This window comes from Quercus suber, unplaced genomic scaffold, assembly GCF_002906115.3.
Source record: "Quercus suber isolate HL8 unplaced genomic scaffold, Cork oak 2.0 scaffold_65, whole genome shotgun sequence".
NCBI classification, from domain to species: Eukaryota; Viridiplantae; Streptophyta; class Magnoliopsida; order Fagales; family Fagaceae; genus Quercus; species Quercus suber.
Genome location: NW_027069530.1, coordinates 366343 through 384575, shown reverse-complemented (window position 1 = coordinate 384575; position 18233 = coordinate 366343). Strand labels below are relative to the sequence as shown.

At 33.5% G+C, this 18233-nt stretch overlaps 2 protein-coding genes across 2 annotated transcripts; both read left to right on the top strand.

Moving 5' to 3' along the window:
- Positions 1-723: 723 nt before the first annotated feature.
- On the top strand, positions 724-1448 carry LOC112033617 (ubiquitin-ribosomal protein eS31 fusion protein). The gene has a single exon (XM_024066405.2). The coding sequence runs from the start codon at positions 780-782 to the stop codon at positions 1248-1250; it is 471 nt and encodes a 156-aa protein (XP_023922173.1). The 5' UTR covers positions 724-779; the 3' UTR covers positions 1251-1448.
- A 12221-nt stretch (positions 1449-13669) lies between these two features.
- On the top strand, positions 13670-17262 carry LOC111999146 (uncharacterized). The gene is made up of 4 exons (XM_065772817.1): positions 13670-13910; positions 15404-15896; positions 16475-16719; positions 16895-17262. The coding sequence occupies exons 2-4, from the start codon at positions 15448-15450 to the stop codon at positions 17134-17136; spliced, it is 936 nt and encodes a 311-aa protein (XP_065628889.1). The 5' UTR covers positions 13670-13910; positions 15404-15447; the 3' UTR covers positions 17137-17262.
- The last annotated feature ends 971 nt before the right edge of the window (positions 17263-18233 follow it).

The following is an 18233-nucleotide window of genomic DNA, read 5'->3' as shown; positions in this document are numbered from 1 at the left end:
ATCCATAACTATATGTAATATTTAAAAACTGAAATCTAATATTTCTTGTTATTACGTTTTTTTTGGGCTATATCAATATAACATTTTGGTCTATTTTAATCGACTTTATCTATTTCGGTCTCAATCGATCCAACATGGTTCATCTTGGACTAATTGGGCCTTCAATTGATTTTTTTGTAGGTTGCTTTTTTAGGTTTGGGCTCAAAAATTCTTTTTTTTTCCTTAATTTTTGAGTTAAAAAGTATGACATTTTATTATATTTGAGCCAAAATATTTATTTTTAGGCTAAAAAATACAAACAAAATAGATATTAAAAATTAGAGATATAGACCTTAAAAAAGCAATAAAAATGATAAATATTCAAAATATTACTTCAAAATTTAAATTTCAATAATATAAGCATTATATTTATATATTTGAAAAGAAAAAAAATTACTAAAATTTTAAACTGATGTAACATGTTACGTTGCAACGCTTAAGATTATGACTAGTAATAAGTAATAATCAACTAAAAAGTGGATTCTCAAGAGAAAAAAGTGATATTCAGCAGAAAAAAGAAAAAAGAAAAAGGTGATGCTAAAGATCCGTTTACTGGGCCCCTGGGCCGATATGATAGACCCAAATGACTTTCAAAATGCATCCAAAAAAAAAAAGACCTCAACAAATGTACGGCCCACCCAAACCCTCCCAAAACCCTAATGCACCCCCACAGAGACACACAAACTCTTTCTCCTATAAAAGCCATCATATTCCTCCATTCGCAAACCTCACCAGCAACCATGCAGATCTTCGTGAAAACCCTAACGGGGAAGACCATAACCCTAGAGGTTGAGTCCTCAGACACCATCGACAATGTCAAGGCCAAGATCCAAGACAAGGAGGGAATCCCACCGGACCAACAGCGTTTGATTTTCGCGGGGAAACAGCTCGAAGATGGCCGAACCTTAGCCGACTACAACATCCAGAAGGAGTCCACTCTTCACCTTGTGCTTCGTCTCCGCGGTGGCGCTAAGAAGAGAAAGAAGAAGACCTACACCAAGCCCAAGAAGATCAAGCACAAGCACAAGAAGGTCAAGCTCGCTATCCTCCAGTTCTACAAGGTCGACGACTCTGGGAAAGTTCAGAGGCTCAGGAAAGAGTGCCCAAATGCCGAGTGTGGTGCTGGAACCTTCATGGCTAACCATTTCGATAGGCATTACTGTGGCAAGTGTGGGCTTACCTATGTGTACCAGAAGGCTGGTGGTGATTAGAGATTCGATGAAATGAAACGAAAGTTGAATTTTTTTGGGTACCCTTTTGGCTATTTTGTTGGATTTTAGTGAAATTTGATAGTTTTATTTCGGTTTAAGTTTATGGGTATTTCTGATGACATTATGCAATTGAATAATTTGTTTAAGACTTTTTGTTTATTTATTAGATTTTGAATGAAATGACGAGTTTTTTGGGTACCCTTTTGGCTAATTTGTTGGTTTTTAGTGGAATTGGGTAGTTTTACTTGGTTTATGCACATGTGTTTCGATGACTTTATGCAATTGAATAATTTGTTTTATGTTTGTGGGCTACCTTTTTGTATGTTGATTAGAATTTGAATGAAAGGTTGAAACTGTTGGGTGCCTTTTGTTTGGCTTATTGTTTTTTAGTGGCATTTGATAGTTTATACAAGTTTTAAGTTTATGGGTTAATTTGTTGACTTAATGATATTGAATAATTTGTTTCGTTTTGTAATAGAGTTTTTGTTTTTTAAGGCCAAATGATAATTGGTGAGTTACAGAATGCTGACTCAGTGAATGTTTTGCTTAAAATTTTGAATGTTTGGAACTTGTTGGTAATTTATAGTAGTTTGTAGCTGTTCAGTATTTTGGGTTATATTAGATGCTTGGTTTGAGTTATATGGATGGGTGTTTTGATTTGTTGAACATGGAAATGTAAGACTGCAGTGATTAGAGGCTAAATTTTGAGTGTTGATTCACGTATGTTGGATATTCCCTAGGAGTGTGGGGGATATATGCTTTGAGCTGGTGTTGCAAGATTTAGAATTTGGGGTTGTGATGGCCCTTGAAGATTAGGGTTCATTTCAACGTTGTGGTTTTGTTGATATGGTTTTAAATCCTTGAATTTGCATATTGGTTTCTTGGTTGATTTTTATATGACAGCAAAATGTTGGGTTTGAGTCATGTTGTGATGGTAAAATATCCTATCTTGGTTTAGGTGGTTTAGATTTTAGGTTTGGTGCATCTGATGGAGCTGGAATTGTGGGGGATATTTGCTTTGAGCTGGTGATGAAAGATTTAGGATTTGTGTTGTGATGGCCCTTGAAGATTAGGATTCATTTAAACCTTTTGATATGGTTTAAAATCCTCAAATTTGCTACTATTAGTTTCTTAGTTGATTTTTTATATGACAGCTAAATGTTGGGTTTGAGTCATGTTGTGATAGCAAAATATCCTATCTTGGTTTTGGTGGTTTAGAAGGTTTAGTTGATCTGAAGGAGTTGTCTATTGTTATTGTCATGGTTGGGAATTCCAGATGAACATGTAGTGATGATATTATTTTGTTGGCAGGTCAAAAAAATATCTTTCTTCGCATCTATATTCAAAAGCAGCAATAGCTTTCTTATAATCTATTTTCAAATTAGCTTAATGTAGATCTTTCCAAGTAGTCATCATAAGTTGTGAGCAGCTGCAAGCTTGTTCAGTCGTTCCAGTTATCAATTGTTTTCTTGTAATTCATGGTTGGCTTGTCAATATCTTTGATGTTTCCTTGGTATTTATCCAATTTACTTGATTTCTGGATCATCATATGTTATGTTAATGGAGACATGGTCTTGGCGTAACTATTTTATTGAGGTTTCATTTCCAACGGTTGGATTCATCTGTTCTCAAGGATTTTTTTTCACCATTTGCATTCCCATTGCAAGGATTGTTAGCAAAAAAACTAGCCTAACTAGGGTGGTAGGGTAAAGGATGGGGATAAATATGTCTGCTGTGAGTGCCCTTCAGGTGTTTGTACAAACTTAAAAGCATCTTAATGGTGTTGACTGTTGAAAAATGGGCTGGGTTTTGTGTGCCCTCCCATCACAAACAATCTCTTATCTTTTTAAAGAAATATATTTCTTTGCATTTTTCTGCTGAGTGGGAATACAGGAATACCTTAATTCCCTGACCTACAGCAATATAGCTTGTTTATTCTGGATTATATTCATAAAAACAAATTTGTTTGTGGGCTCCTGATCACAAAAGATGGTTCTCGTTGAGTGCATAGTCTTATGGTGCTTGGTTGTCAGCTATGCTTGATATATGTTGCAGAGAAAAAGTAACTAAAGTTTCAGAGTAATGAGATTTAATTGTTAACATCATTTTCTATTACAATCTATTTACTTGTTATTATGCTGCCATAGTTTCTGTTGTGTTCCAATAACGCTGGCAACGGTTATTTAAACCCACATGAGTGTGCCTGTTGGCACTTCTTGTGTTATGTCTAGTATTTAGAGGTTTGATCCATTATAGTTTATCGAGGGGTTTTGTTCTCCTATTTCTTTTCCCCTTGATGTTTGTGGCCATTGTTTTTGCAACAAACTGAGCTAGTTTCCAAATCCGAGTTTATCGAGGGGTTTTGTTCTCCTATTTCTTTTCCCCTTGATGTTTGTGGCCATTGTTTTTGCAACAAACTGAGCTAGTTTCCAAATCCGTCTCTGGCATCCATGTTCCAAAATCCACCTTGGTCTCGGTTAGCCGTGTCATTTAAGGTTTATGAGACTTGTTTGATTGCAATTAGGAGGAAATACCTTTATTTCCCCCTTCCAATATATTACATGGCCATCAAAAAAGTTATTGATATATACTTTTCGGCGTACATGATGTTTTTCAATGAGTCATACAATTTGTTTAAGCAATACATATAGATAATCTTATACAATTTGTTTAAGCAATACATATAGATAATCNAACGGACCCTAAATAGCTGCATCCTTTTTAACACTGTAATTCTTGAGGCTTAATTGATTTTTCTTTACCTATACAATTTCTATAAAAGGGTTGTTACCCATTTATAGGGACATATACGCAAATTGGGTGTTAAACCTAAACCTAAATTTGAACTTGAATTTGATTTGTTTAAAAAATAAATAATTACACTAAGAAAGAAACACTCAAAACTATACTAGATTCTTGAACTATTCTATAAACAATTTGTATTATCTTGATGATTTCTGTATAACACAAACTAAGTCTCCAACTAAACGTGGACTTGCAACTTGACTTGTTTACTTAATGAATAATTTCATGAAAAAAGTACCTAAAAAAAAACTATAAAAACTACCTGAACTATTTTACAATTTGATGATTTTTACCAAAGGGATTGTTGCCTCCCTTCTAAATGGAGGATGAGATGAGAAAGATGACATAAAGTAGTTGGTTGACATTTCTAGCAACATCTTCATTTTCTCACCCAAATTTAGATAATTTTTTTTATATTTTATTTTATCTATTTACCCTTTCAAATATACATTTAATAACTTTTTTATTATTTTTCATTCCTATTTAAATATTATTTCTTCATTCATTTGTACTTGTTTGTTTAACTAGAGATGGGTGTAAAGGGTAATTAAATATCTTATTGAGTGTTTTTTTTTATAGAATAAAATGTTTTATTGAGTTGACCAATATTTTATTGGTTTTTTTTTTTTTTTAAGATATACATAGATTAATTGTAGATTGAAAACATACAAATAATTGAGTAAAGAAATGTTGGAGTTGGATTTTACGATTTCAATTTCTAATTTTTTTTTAGAAAATATAGTTTAAAGAATCCATTGGATGCCCTAGCCAACTTTAAAGAAATATCTTTCATTTTTATCATGAATCCACACTTTGTTTTTCAAAAGTGTCCATTAAACTTCCTGCTTGCTTATCTCATATTCAACTAATAATCAACTAGCTACACATTCAAATTCCTCTCTCTCTCTCTCTCTCTCTCTCTCTCTCTCTATATATATATATATATATATTATCATAACAAATTTCTCCAAAAAATAAACCACCCAAACAAAAGATTCAATATAAATCCTTGTGTTAAGGTTTGTTTGAGAGGCATGGTTCAACTTCTATATAGTGAGGGTTTGGATTGGGCGTCTACATTTAGGCGTCCACGTTTTCCTCTTCTCCCTTTTTTTTTTTTTTCTTTTTTTTTTGGGTTGCACACGGTTCAAATTTGACAGAGAAGCACTGTAGCGGTACTGTAGCTGTACTGTATCGGCACTGTTCATCACACTGTTCACGCAATAAAAAATATTAACAATAGGTCCCACGGTACTATTTACACATTTAAAAATTATTTTGCTACAGTGTTTTCAGTTTTCAATTTCAGCAACAATAAGTTTAATCCAAACGGACCCATAGTATCACCTCTAAGAAATTCCTCCTAGAAGAAGAGTTCGTTGCTCGAAAATGTCTAGATAACCTAGGGTCTGTTTGGTTTGAGCAAAAAAGATGTGTTTAATGTATTCATTTTCAATTTTTCATAGGGCCTACCACTAAAAAACTTGTTTGGTTTTGTATTTGTATTCAGTTTTGATTTTTCTATTTTAGTATCCAAAAAAGTAGTTTTTGAATACAAAACTTAATACAACTTTTTGATGTTTTCATTTTGTTGAAAATAAATATAGTGACATTTTCATTAAAAAAAATCAAATCTATGGGTTCCATTGTCACTGACTTGTCATATCAAAGAACACTCTCTCTTTCTCTCTGTTAGTGGTTATCATAAAAAAAAAAGTGAAGGAGAAGATAAAGTAGAAAATGATACCAAACAAAAAAAATGAGTACAAGATTTGAGAATAAAAAATGAGTACAGAAAATGAAAATAGAAAATAGAAAATAAATACAACCTCAACACAAACCAAATAGGCTCTTAGTTTCTCATTAAAAAAAAAAAAAAAAACCTCTTATACGGTGCCGTTTAGGCTTATCTCTCATCTCACATTTAAAATAAATAAAAAAATCTCAAAATAAGCTTCTTCTTTTTTTTTTTTTTTTTTTTCTAACTGTGGTCGATCCACTCACACAAAACAGAGTGTCAGCATCAACCTAAAGAAACCCAAGCCATCACCGCCATTCGCGAACAACCAGAGGTCAGCGTAGTCATCAAGATAAACAACACTTTTGGCTTCTATTCTGTCTCTTCTTCGACCCAGAAACAACACTTTACTTGTAAGTGTTTTTTTTTTTTTTTTTTTCTTGACTAATAATGTTGGTTCTTTACATTATTTCCAGTTTTGCTTTTGTTTTGTTTTCTAATTTTGTTAAATAAATGTTTTGCTTTCATAATTTTGTGATGCTTGCACATATGGGTTTGTTTGTGTGCGTTTCATTGGCACTATATTATTGTTTCAGACTCATTGAGTTTTCTATAAGCTTGAACTTGGAAGCGACTTCGCAGCTTTGTTTTTGGTAGCAGTTTTTTATTTGATTGCTTATTTGCTAAAAATTTGGTTGAGATGAAGTTTTAAAAAGCTGTATTTGTATCTGAATTATCTTTGGGTGATTGTAGTGGAAGCTTGTCAATGAAGTAGCTATGTCTTATTGAGCATTTTATAGCATAGTTGATAAGATTATGATTTGTATGAACTACATTATGGTAAAGAATATTTATTGTTATTATTTTTATCTGAGAGTTTGATGTAATTCCCATCCAATTAATGATTCTATTGTGCTAGAAGTTAACCTTCATCTATCAAAAAACAAGATACTCTGTAGCATGGCAAACCACTCATAAAACATTACAATGAGTGGAGTGGGGATGCTCCAAAAATCAACCAAAGACAATGTGGAAATGCTGCCCAAACCTGTATGTGTATGTGTTTTTGTGTATGTTTATTTTTGTTTGTGTTCATGTATGTTTATGTGTATTTGTGCTTATGTTTATATTTATGTTTGTAAATATAAACATACATAAACATACACACATACATAAACATAAATGAACATAAATATAAACACATATGCACATACACATACACACACATAAACATAAACATATACATACATACACACTCATACACATACACATACATAAACAAACAAACCCAAATGTGCAAGCATCACAAAATTATGAAAGTAAAACATTTTTTTAACAAAAATTAGAAAACAAAACAAAATCAAACTGGAAATAATGTAAAAAACCAACATTATTAGTCAAGTAAAAAAAAAAAACACATACAAGTAAAAGTGTTGTTTCTGGGTCAAAGAAGAGACAGAACAGAAACCAAAAGTGTTGTTTATTTTGATGACTATGCTAACCTTGGGCTCCGGCTGTTAGAAATAAGAGATGAACGCAGCGGAAAAATAAGTTTAAAACGGATCTACTTCATTCGATATTGATAACATGCACAAAGGAAATTTCAGAATTAGAGAAACAAGAGAGTGTACCTTGAAGCGGTGAATTTCAAAACCGAAGATTGAAGCACTTAGGAATACTTTTAATCTTCACTCCAATTCCACTAATGCCCAAGAAGTGTGGGGTCTCTCAATTGGTTACAAAAAGATGATTGGAGAGTGACATACACTCACTTCCCCATTACAATGTTGTTTTTTCACACACAGAAAATTCTGTACGTTTTTGTCTTTTGTATCTAACCAATATCTAATTGGGCTGGCTACTTAGGCCTTTCCAATTGGGTTTAAGTGTAGGCTTGGAGTGGGACCAAAAGGACCAATAAGACATTAGCTCCAATGGGCCTTAAGCTTTTCTGTCAACTCTTGACAAGTCTAAAGTTATCATTAACTATATTTAATACCACTATAAAAATATAGTTGCACTCTAGGCCTTATCTATAAATTATATCTCAAGACTTTATTATACATGCAACCCCTTCATTAAAATATTCATAGTAATACAAAGTCATTAATGTAGACTGCCACTTTGTAAATTACTACTATCTTAATCCTTGAATACCGGTTTAATCCTTTAATGTTATTCATTATAATTTATGAATCCAATTCCATAAATATATACTTTAGTCTTAATAAAGTGTTAGGCATAACTCTCTGAATAACAAAACTCATTAAACTTATCTCAAGAGATACTTTATATCTCCGTTAAGAGACTATGAATTCCATCTGAGAAGTACATGTTCCATCAACACTAAATGTGGTTGCCCAACATACTAGCTGAGATTTATTACTCCAATTTAGATCTCACTCCTGATATATCCAAAGTAACCAAAGTGGTTAGGCATAACTCTGCTGAATAACAAACTCATTAAACTTATCTCATCAAGGGAATACTTTATATCTCCGTTAAGAGACTATGAATTCCTCTTGAGAATACATATATCCATCAACACTAAATGTGGTTGCCCAACATACTGAGATTTTGACCATTACTTTAGATCTCACTCCTAATATATCAAAGCAACCTACACCTCATGATCAGGTCCATTATCTCTCAGGATTAAGATCATGGATTAAGTCAGTTCGTATTATTAAAGACATCATAGGCATAATAAACTCAATCAATCGGTCCAGTTTTCATATGACAGTCTAATAAATCTCACAAGTCATTCAATACTTAACTCTAAAACATATTAACACATCAACCAGAAATCTCCACTTCCATGATGAAGACAAATCATTGTGATTGATATGTTATAGTCTTCGCAGATGAAATGCTCAATTTCATCACCAACTACGAACTATAATTCTGAGTTTACAAAGAACTTGTGATTTATATCTTCTATGACTTTTCACATAAATCACATATATGCATCTCATTGACCAAATGATAATGTCCTAATATTCATGTTACCATATTTTAGATAATAATTAAACCAATTCATTAAACACAATATTAAGTCATACATAATGTCATACACAATGTCAAACTTAATATCTTACATAGCATCATATAATAGGATTTAAGGGCACTAATCCTAACACCGGTGGCGCTGGTTGCTCGCGAATGACGATGATGGCTTGGGTTCTTTAGGTCGACGTCGACACTGTGTTTTGTGTGAGTGGATCAACTAAAATTCGCCAAAAAACAAAAACTTATTTTGTGAATTTTATTTATTTATTTATTTTAAGGTGAGATGAGAAATAAACCTAAACGGCATAGTATAAGAGGTTTTTTTTTTTTTTTTAAATTTATGAGAAACTAGGGGCTGTTTGATAACATTGTTCTAGTAATATTGTTTGTATATTTTGAAAATACGTATGGGTAAAAAAGTGTATAAAAATGCATGTAATATTGTTTAAAAACTGAAAACATGTATTTAAATACATGTGTTTATGTGTGTGTATGTTTACGTTTATGTGAGTTTATACGTGTTTATGTATGCGTGTGTTTATGTTTATGTATATGTATATGTATATGTATATTTATGTGTATGTATATGTATGTTTATGTGTATTTGTATGTGTATGTGTATGTGTATGTTTATGTATGTGTGTATATGTGTGCTTATGTATGTGTATGTGTATTTGTTTATGCGTGCTTATATTTATGTATGTTTATGTGTATGTGTATGTGTTTATACTTGCCTATGTATGTGTATGTGTATGTGTGCTTATATTATATTTATGTTTATAAATATAAACATATATAAACATACACACATACATAAATATAAATAAACATAAACATAAACATAAACACACACATACACATACACATATACATATATAAACACACACACATACATAAATATAAATGAACATAAACATAAACGCGTATAAACATACACATAAACATAAACATACACATACACACACATAAACATACACATACAAATACACATACGCACTCATACACATAAACACACATACACATACACATACATTTTTAGTTCTTGCTTTAGGCCTCAAAATGTCTAGGGGCGCCCCTATTTGAAACAATAATATAGTACCAATGAAACGCACACAAACAAACCCAAATGTGCAAGCATCACAAAATTATGAAAGTAAAAAACATTTTTTTAATAAAAATTAGAAAACAAAACAAGATCAAAACTGGAAATAATGTAAAGAACCAACATTATTAGTTAAGAAAAAAAACACTTACAAGTAAAAGTGTTGTTCTGAGTCGAAGAAGAGACAGAACAAAGCCAAAAGTGTTGTTTATTTTGATGACTACGCTGACCTTGGCTCCAGCAACACTGGTTGCTTGCGAATGGCGGTGATGCTTGGGTTTCTTTAGGTCAACGCTGACATTGTGTTTTGTGTGAGTGGATCGACCAAAGTTCACAAAAAAATATAAGCTTATTTTGTAAATTATTTATTTATTTATTTATAGACGAGGCTCTAGACGATGAATGTCAAAGAAGGAAAATCTCAGAAGTGTGGAGGGCAGTGGAGGCATTCCACTATTTATAGATGGCTGACCTAAGCATATGAAACGACACAACCAATCAAATGATGACACGTAGTCTTCGTCTCAAAAAAATGAATTGACGAGATTGGCTACCATTGAAATGGTGACACGTGGCACATTAACACCAGTTAGACTCACCCAAGTAACGCAAGGTCACCTCTTTCCCTTTAGACGACCCATATGGACGAGGGGGCAATTGATGGTGTAATAAAAATCCAATAAAAATCCACAAGTCATGCCTCGTCCATACATGTCGTCCAAAGAGAAAGAAGTTACCCCATGCTCGTCCATAGCGACCTCATCCGTCTGTCCTTAAGGGACAGACGAGGTTGTTGTGTCCTGAGCACCTTGAGCCTTAGACGAGCGTATTTTCACCAGGCGTGAGAAAAGTCGAACCATTGTAAGCCAAATCCAACCGTTATGAAAGACATACCTAAATAATGTAACTTTTATGGAAATTATGGAAGTTACCTCTGAATCTTTTGTACTACTCAGCAATAGGAACGGTTATCAAATAAATAACCGTTGCCCACATGCTATATAAACGATCGCCAACGAGAGGGTAAGACATTCAGATACTTCCAACATTTTTAGAATTACAAAAAGACTAATTTTGCCATTGGAGGATTCTTGGCTGGCTTCAACCGGTCTCCTTTGATTCTGTGTTTATTTTCTCAAGACTCATTACAAAATTGTTAACATCTGAGACTTTCAGCCCACTGATATAACAGAATTCATCAAATGTAAATAACCGACATTATTAGTCAAGAAAAAAAAAAACACTTACAAGTAAAAGTGTTGTTTCTGGGTCGAAGAAGAGACTAAACAGAAGCCAGAAGTGTTGTTTATTTTGATGACTACGCTGACCTTGGGCTCCGGCGGCACTGGTTGCTCGCGAATGGCGGTGATGGCTTAGATTTCTTTAGGTTGACGCCGACATTGTGTTTTGTGTGAGTGGATCGACCAAAGTTTGCGAAAAAACATAAGCTTATTTTGTGAAATATTTATTTATTTATTTATTTTAAGGTGAGATGAGAAATAAGCCTAAACAACACCGTATAAAAGGGTTTTTTTGTTTTTTTTTTTGTTTTTAATTTATGAGAAACTAGGGGCTGTTTGATAAGGTTGTTCTAGTAACATTGTTTTTATTTTTTGAAAATACGTGTGGGTAAAAAAATGTATAAAAATGCGTGTAATATTGTTTAAAAACTGAAAATATGTGTTTATGTGTGTGTATGTTTACGTTTATGTGAGTTTATATGTGTTTATCTGTATGTGTGTTTATGTTTATGTATATGTATATTTATGTATGTGTGTGTATGTGTGCTTATGCATGTGTATGTGTATGTGTATGTGCGCTTATGTATGTATATGTGTATGTGTTTAAGCGTGCTTATATTTATGTATGTTTATGTGTATATGTATGTGTTTATGCGTGCCATGTATGTGTATGTGTATGTGTATGTGTATTTGTGCTTATGTATGTGTATGTGTATGTGTAGATTTCTTTGTCTTTTTCAGATTCAAGTGTAATACCCTGATGCAATTGTAATTAATGGCTGAGATTAAAAGTTGAAAAAACAACTTTCAATCTCAACCATTAAATAAAATATATTAAATAAGAGATAAAAAGTTAAAAAAAATGTAAAAAATGTAAAAAAAAAAATACCTACGACAGTGCACCTGATCTCAGTCCATCTTTCATCTCTCACAATTTTTCTTTTCTTCTTTTTTACGCGGTGCTTTGTTCTTCTTCCTTTTATTTCTCTTTATACGTCACCTAGGCTAACAGGAGAGGAGCGAACAAAAGCCACATTAAGAAAGGAAATTGAAGATTGTGCTACTGAGCCAAAGACTATGAAAATCTCTTCCTCTCAACTCAGACGATCCTCCTAGGTGAAATTGTGGCTCACGAGACTTCACCGGATTATGGTGTGTGATTTTTGGTTATTTATGTATTTATTTGAGATTATGAAGCAAATAGTTTTTATATTTTGCTTACCCTTTCTATTTTCTAAAAACATTTTTCTGGGAAATACCATTTTTTTGGCTTTACTTTTAGTCTATCATTCTTGCTTGTGGTATGTGTTTGATTAATTTGGATCTAAAATTAGTTTGACAAGATGATTCTTCTTCTAAAATATAATTACAAAACCAATATATGTTTTTTTAATGGTGGGTTCACTTTCAGTGTTTTCATTTTGTGATTTTGGTTATTTTTTAGGTTTTGTGCTTTGATTTTGGTGGGTGTGATTTGATTTGTGATTTTGTGGGCTTTTGGGTTTTTGTTGCGATTTGATTTTGCATGGGTTTTGGCCGTGGTGGTGGTCATGATTTGATTTTGGCTGGGTTTCAACAGTGGTGCGTGGTTGGAGGTGATGAGCTTGAAAAGCTCCAGCTATGGAGGTTTAAAAGGAGAGCTTAGTGGTCAGCCATGGAGCATGGTGTGATGTAGGTTGAGGCAGAGAGAGGATGAGAGGGAAATAGGGGCGGCCCTAGACATTTTGGGGCTTAAGGCGAGAACTAAAAATTGGGCATTTTTTATACTTATATATATTAATTAAATTAATGTTTATTTAATATTTTTATATTATATTTTTCATCATTATTTTCATTTTCTTCTAAATTATTTTGAAGTTCATTGTCAAGATTTGTTGTATTGCAAAATTGAACATCATTTTCTTCTAAATTATTTTGGTGAATTTCTTACTCATTTGTGATATTTTCATCTAAATTTCGTGTTATATTTTGTTTATTACTAATAACAAATTTATCCATTGATTCTTTTTGAGACTCAATTAAATTTTTTTTTTTTTAAGTTTTTCTTATCCAGATGCATATTTTCTAGTAGACATTTGTAATCAAACAATATATTTATAAAGACTAAAATAAAAAATAACTTTCAAGTGTAGAGCAAATGAGAAATAGAACCTGATTTATATGAAAAGTATTGTTGTAGTTTCACTGAACAATAACAAGTTTTTAGCCATTTCAACTTGCATAAATTAAAAAAAAATTAAGCATAAGCATAACAAAAATTTAAGCACAGTCATAATACTGACACAAGACTTATTAATAAGAACCACCCACCTAAAAAAAAAAGAAAATCCTATCTATAACCCAAAAAAAAAAACTTGAAGGCCCAAACTTAACGCCCAGTCCAGGGAGGGTCCAGGCAGCCATAATGATAAACTGATAAGTGATAAACAAAGTTACAAAAGCAGCCAGGGAGGGCCCAAATAAACAATGTTATCTTAAGTTCTTAACAAATAAAATGGAGTGCCCTGGGCCTGTGCCCAAATATTTATAATTTTATACCTGATTCCTGAGGTGAGGCGAGCAGTTGAGACTTGAGAGAGGCGGAGAGCAGAGAATCAGAGAGAGAGGCTGAGGCGGTCCAGCGGGACCAGCCGTCCAGGCGGAGGAGCTTCAAGCTTGCTGCCTTGCTTGAGCCTTGAGCTGTTGTCTGTTGAGCAGATGAGAACAGACTGAACAGTGGAGACTGGAGACTAGAGAGAGGCGGAGAGCAGAGAGTAGAGAGAAAGGTAAAATTTTTAGGGTATTTGAGTGGATTTATTTGTTTTGATTTGTGATTAATCTCTTAGACCGGATTTGTAGTTTATCTGGTTGATTTTTGGTCAATGATTTTGTTTAGAACCAATGTTTAATAGGATTTACCAAAATTTTTGTTTTTTTTGGTTAAAAGGATGTGCCAGATTATTTTTGTAATTCATTTGAAACTACCCGGTTCTTTTCTAAAATTTTGGGTGGGGGCCTTAGGCAATTGCCTAACTCGCCTAAGGGAAGGGCCGGCCCTGGTTTCAGACTCATTGAGTTTTCTATAAGCTTGAACTTGGAAGCGACTTTGCAGCTTTGTTTTCGGTAGCAGTTTTTTATTTGATTGCTTATTTGCTAAAAATTTGGTTGAGGTGAAGTTTTAAAAAGCTTTATTTGTATCTGAATTATCTTTGGGTGATTGTAGTGGAAGCTTGTCAATGAAGTAGCTATGTGCTTATTGAGCATTTATAGTATATAGTTGATAAGATTATGATTTGTATGAACTACATTATGGTAAAGAATATTTATTGTTATTATTTTTATCTGAGAGTTTGATGTAATTCCCATCCAATCAATGATTCTATTGTGCTAGAAGTTAACCCTTCATCTATCAGAAAACAAGATACTTTGTAGCATGGCAAACCACTCATAAAACATTACAGTGAGTGGAGTGGGAATGCTCCAAAAATCAACTAAAGACAATGTGGGAATGCTGCCCAAACCTGTATTTCAAAATGGGTTTTGCACACACTAGCCAAAATTGACTACATTCTAGGTCAAATATGAGCTAATGATTGAGATTCATTTTTTTAATTGGCATTTGAATTTGAATATAATAAGTGATAACACAAAAGTCTCACGATAGAATCATTATGCTTACGGGTAGAACCTTGCCTTTGCCTTCCCCTTCCCCTTGGTTTCAATTTCACTTATAATAAAAAAGAAGATAAAGACATAACATTTGTCTCAAAATACATACAAAATTTGATTGAGGTAGGGGGAGTTGTGCCTGTGACTAGATGAAAGCATTCTCCACTTCGCCTTTTCCTTTTGAATGCCATGTCATGACTTGGAGATTTATTGCTAGAAAGTGAGGACTTTATTATTTTTAGTAGATATTTTTTAAATTCTTTTTGATCTCTTTATTTACTGAAGTTCATTCGATGCTCATTATAAATGTGATTTTGGGTGTCCCTGTTTACCAGCCTAGTTGCATGAATCTATTGTAGACTGGGATATAAGTTTCTTGGTTATATTACCTTTATGTTTTCAAACCATTCTGTATAGCACAATTGACTATGGTTGTGTGAAACATGATAGCTTTTGTGTCTTTTTATTAATGGTCTCCTACAAACTTTGATGAGCAATATATAAATTATTACTCAAGATTTTTAAAGGTTGATAAGTTTCAATTTCTCTAGATTCTTATAAATGTCAATTTGTCTTCCTCTTACCCTTTTTTGAAATTTCATCATCACAGGTAGCTGTTATTGTAATTGATTTTACAAATTCAATATTTTGAGGATGTTGCCAATTGATCCAACAAAAAAGATATCTTTTACTCGTCACATTTGTGATGGAGATTTGGTTATAGTCTATGAGAGGCATGATAACATGAAGGCTATTAAAGTATGTCAGGGCTTGGTACTCCAGAACCGATTTGGTGTATTTAAACATTCGGACTGGATTGGGAAGCCTTTTGGATCCAAGGTATTTAGCAACAAGAATGGTTTTGTTTACTTGTTGGCTCCAACTCCTGAATTGTGGACTCTAGTTCTAAGTCACAGGACCCAAATTCTCTATATCGCTGATATCAGCTTTGTGATAATGTACTTGGAAATTGTCCCTGGTTGTATGGTTCTGGAATCTGGGACTGGAAGTGGATCTTTAACTACATCACTTGCAAGGGCTGTTGCTCCTACAGGACATGTCTACACGTTTGATTTTCATGAACAAAGGGCTGCCTCAGCCAGGTAAGAAAGGAATATTTCCACTTGATCCACTTTGACTGGTTAATGTTTGTTTTTCTTGAAAGTAGACACTATTTTGAACGAGAGTCGTAAAATAAGATATTAAATACTTATGATCAAAGCCGAATTGGTAGTTGAATATCTGAACTGCATATGTGATCTATTTTGACATGATTTAAAATTAGGTTGTCTATTGTGTTGACTGTTGAGAAGGAATTTTAATTTCTTAGGTTCTCAAGAAACTCAGTTAACCAATCTCAATTTATTTCTGAAAAGAAAATTTTTGGTTTCACTAATTATTTTTGGTATTATTCAAGGGTGCGCAATGGATTTTGCCACTTGCATATGCCTTCATTTTGTTTTGTTTTTGTTTTTTTTTAATATTTAAAATGAAGAATTTATGTTTTGAGAGATATGAAAATCTGCAGTAGCTGTAACTTATAGTGATAGGGAGGCATTATTTTTGTGTAGTAGTTGCCAGTGGCTTGAAGTGTAGTTTCTCATTGAGCTCAAGTTTCATTTTGTTATGAAATATTTATAAGATATACTGAAATGTTGATTTGATCTTTTACTTTTTATAGAGAGGATTTTGAGAAGACAGGGCTTAGTAGTTTAGTCACTGTGGGAGTTAGAGACATTCAGGGTGAAGGATTTCCAGATGAATTTTCTGGGTTAGCAGATTCCGTCTTCCTGGACCTACCCCAACCTTGGTTGGCCATTCCTTCAGCCGGGAAAATGTTGAAGCCAGATGGGGTTTTGTGCTCCTTCTCCCCATGTATTGAGCAAGTACAACGAGCCTGTGATTCTCTTAGATCAAACTTTACGGGTATGCTTTTGTGTAGCCATTTCCTCTGTGTTTTCAGATTCAGGATTTTTTTCCTGTTAAAAGTATCTTTCTTACTTAAAGAATTTCCTCCTTTTGCTCTAGCCATATTTTTCTACTTGATTGTGATTCAGTCACTGATGGATGCTTGTATATGTATATTCTGCTTGTGTGCCAGATATAAAGACATTTGAAATACTCCTTCGTACTTACGAAGTTCGAGAAGTGAAAATGGATTGCAGCCAGGGTGATGAAGCTAAGCCTGGTTCTATTCTTCCATGTAAGAGACCTCAGCGTGCTATTGAAGGAGGCAATGAGCAAGGCAAATTGAGTTCTCAAACAGTCATGGCTAGGCCTTGCAGTGAGGCAAAAGGTCACACTGGCTATCTGACATTTGCGAGACTCATATGCCTCTCATGATGTGGATAGTCTTCCATTTTGTAGGATAGTGAGGGTTCTTATTCTTGTATCTGGTTCAGGTTCAGTCCAGGTCTCATGTAAGGAATTCTTGTCATTCAAAAGTTTTGAATATTTTGATGCGTGGTTCATGGTTGCCTCCATTTTTTTGTTTTTGTTTTTTTCAATTTCTTTCATATGGCATCTATTGGCCGCTATGTAAGTACTTGTAGGAGCAAATGAGTGTTTTATTTGCTGCTGTCAAGCCAATTCATGGCATTTGATATGCACTAATTATAGGGAAGACCTCTATTATTTATTAAAAAATCTCAACTTTGTCAGGGTTAAGATGGCATTTAGTGACCTCTCTCAGACCTAGGAGCTTTGTGCATTGGGTACGACTTTTCTTGATCTCAACATTGTTCAATTCACCACCGGAACTTTCAACTCCAAAAGAAAAATCGACTTTCCCCTTATAACCCCACAAAATTGCTCTTGCAGGCTTCCCAAACTGTTGGAACTTGGGAAGCTGTTCTTGATTAGATGCAACTGGTGGTACATGGTAAATAAATTTACTCACAGGCTTCCAGCACTCATAATTCGCTCAATGTTCTATACTTGCGAGAGAAAATCCTTCAATACTTTGAGAGTAACCTTTTTTCTTTCACAAGATAGTGGATCCCATTAAATAAGAGTGGGGTTGCCTTTTCATCGTTATAGAATCTACAGATAGTAATTCCTTGTGAGTTGTGAAATTCCTTAGATTTGCATGATGCTGAATCTTTAAAATATTGGTCCCAAATTGAAAGCCACATATGCCCCAGTTTTGTCTCAGCAAATATCTTAACACAGGAGACTAGACTCTGGCATGTCCTCCATTCATTCCATCACTAGCTAACAACCACCCAACACTAGCATCCAAGCCACTGACTATCAAGTCTGTCCTTGTGGACACCGGATTTTCATTAGGACTTCACAATCATCCAAACATTGAAACATACCATTACATCTTCGCCAACACATCAACGAGACAGTAAAGGTACCCCACCACGCATTGTTTGATCATTTATCCATAATTCATTTCCTCAAATTACATTACATTACAGTCTAGTTGTATATTT

Coding starts and splice junctions, on each gene's coding strand:
- LOC112033617 (XM_024066405.2), top strand. CDS start 780: ATGCAGATCTTCGTGAAAACCCTAACGGGGAAGACCATAACCCTAGAG.
- LOC111999146 (XM_065772817.1), top strand. CDS start 15,448: ATGTTGCCAATTGATCCAACAAAAAAGATATCTTTTACTCGTCACATT. Junction 15,897..16,474: donor CAAAGGGCTGCCTCAGCCAG/GTAAGAAAGGAA, acceptor TACTTTTTATAG/AGAGGATTTTGAGAAGACAG. Junction 16,720..16,894: donor TCTTAGATCAAACTTTACGG/GTATGCTTTTGT, acceptor CTTGTGTGCCAG/ATATAAAGACATTTGAAATA.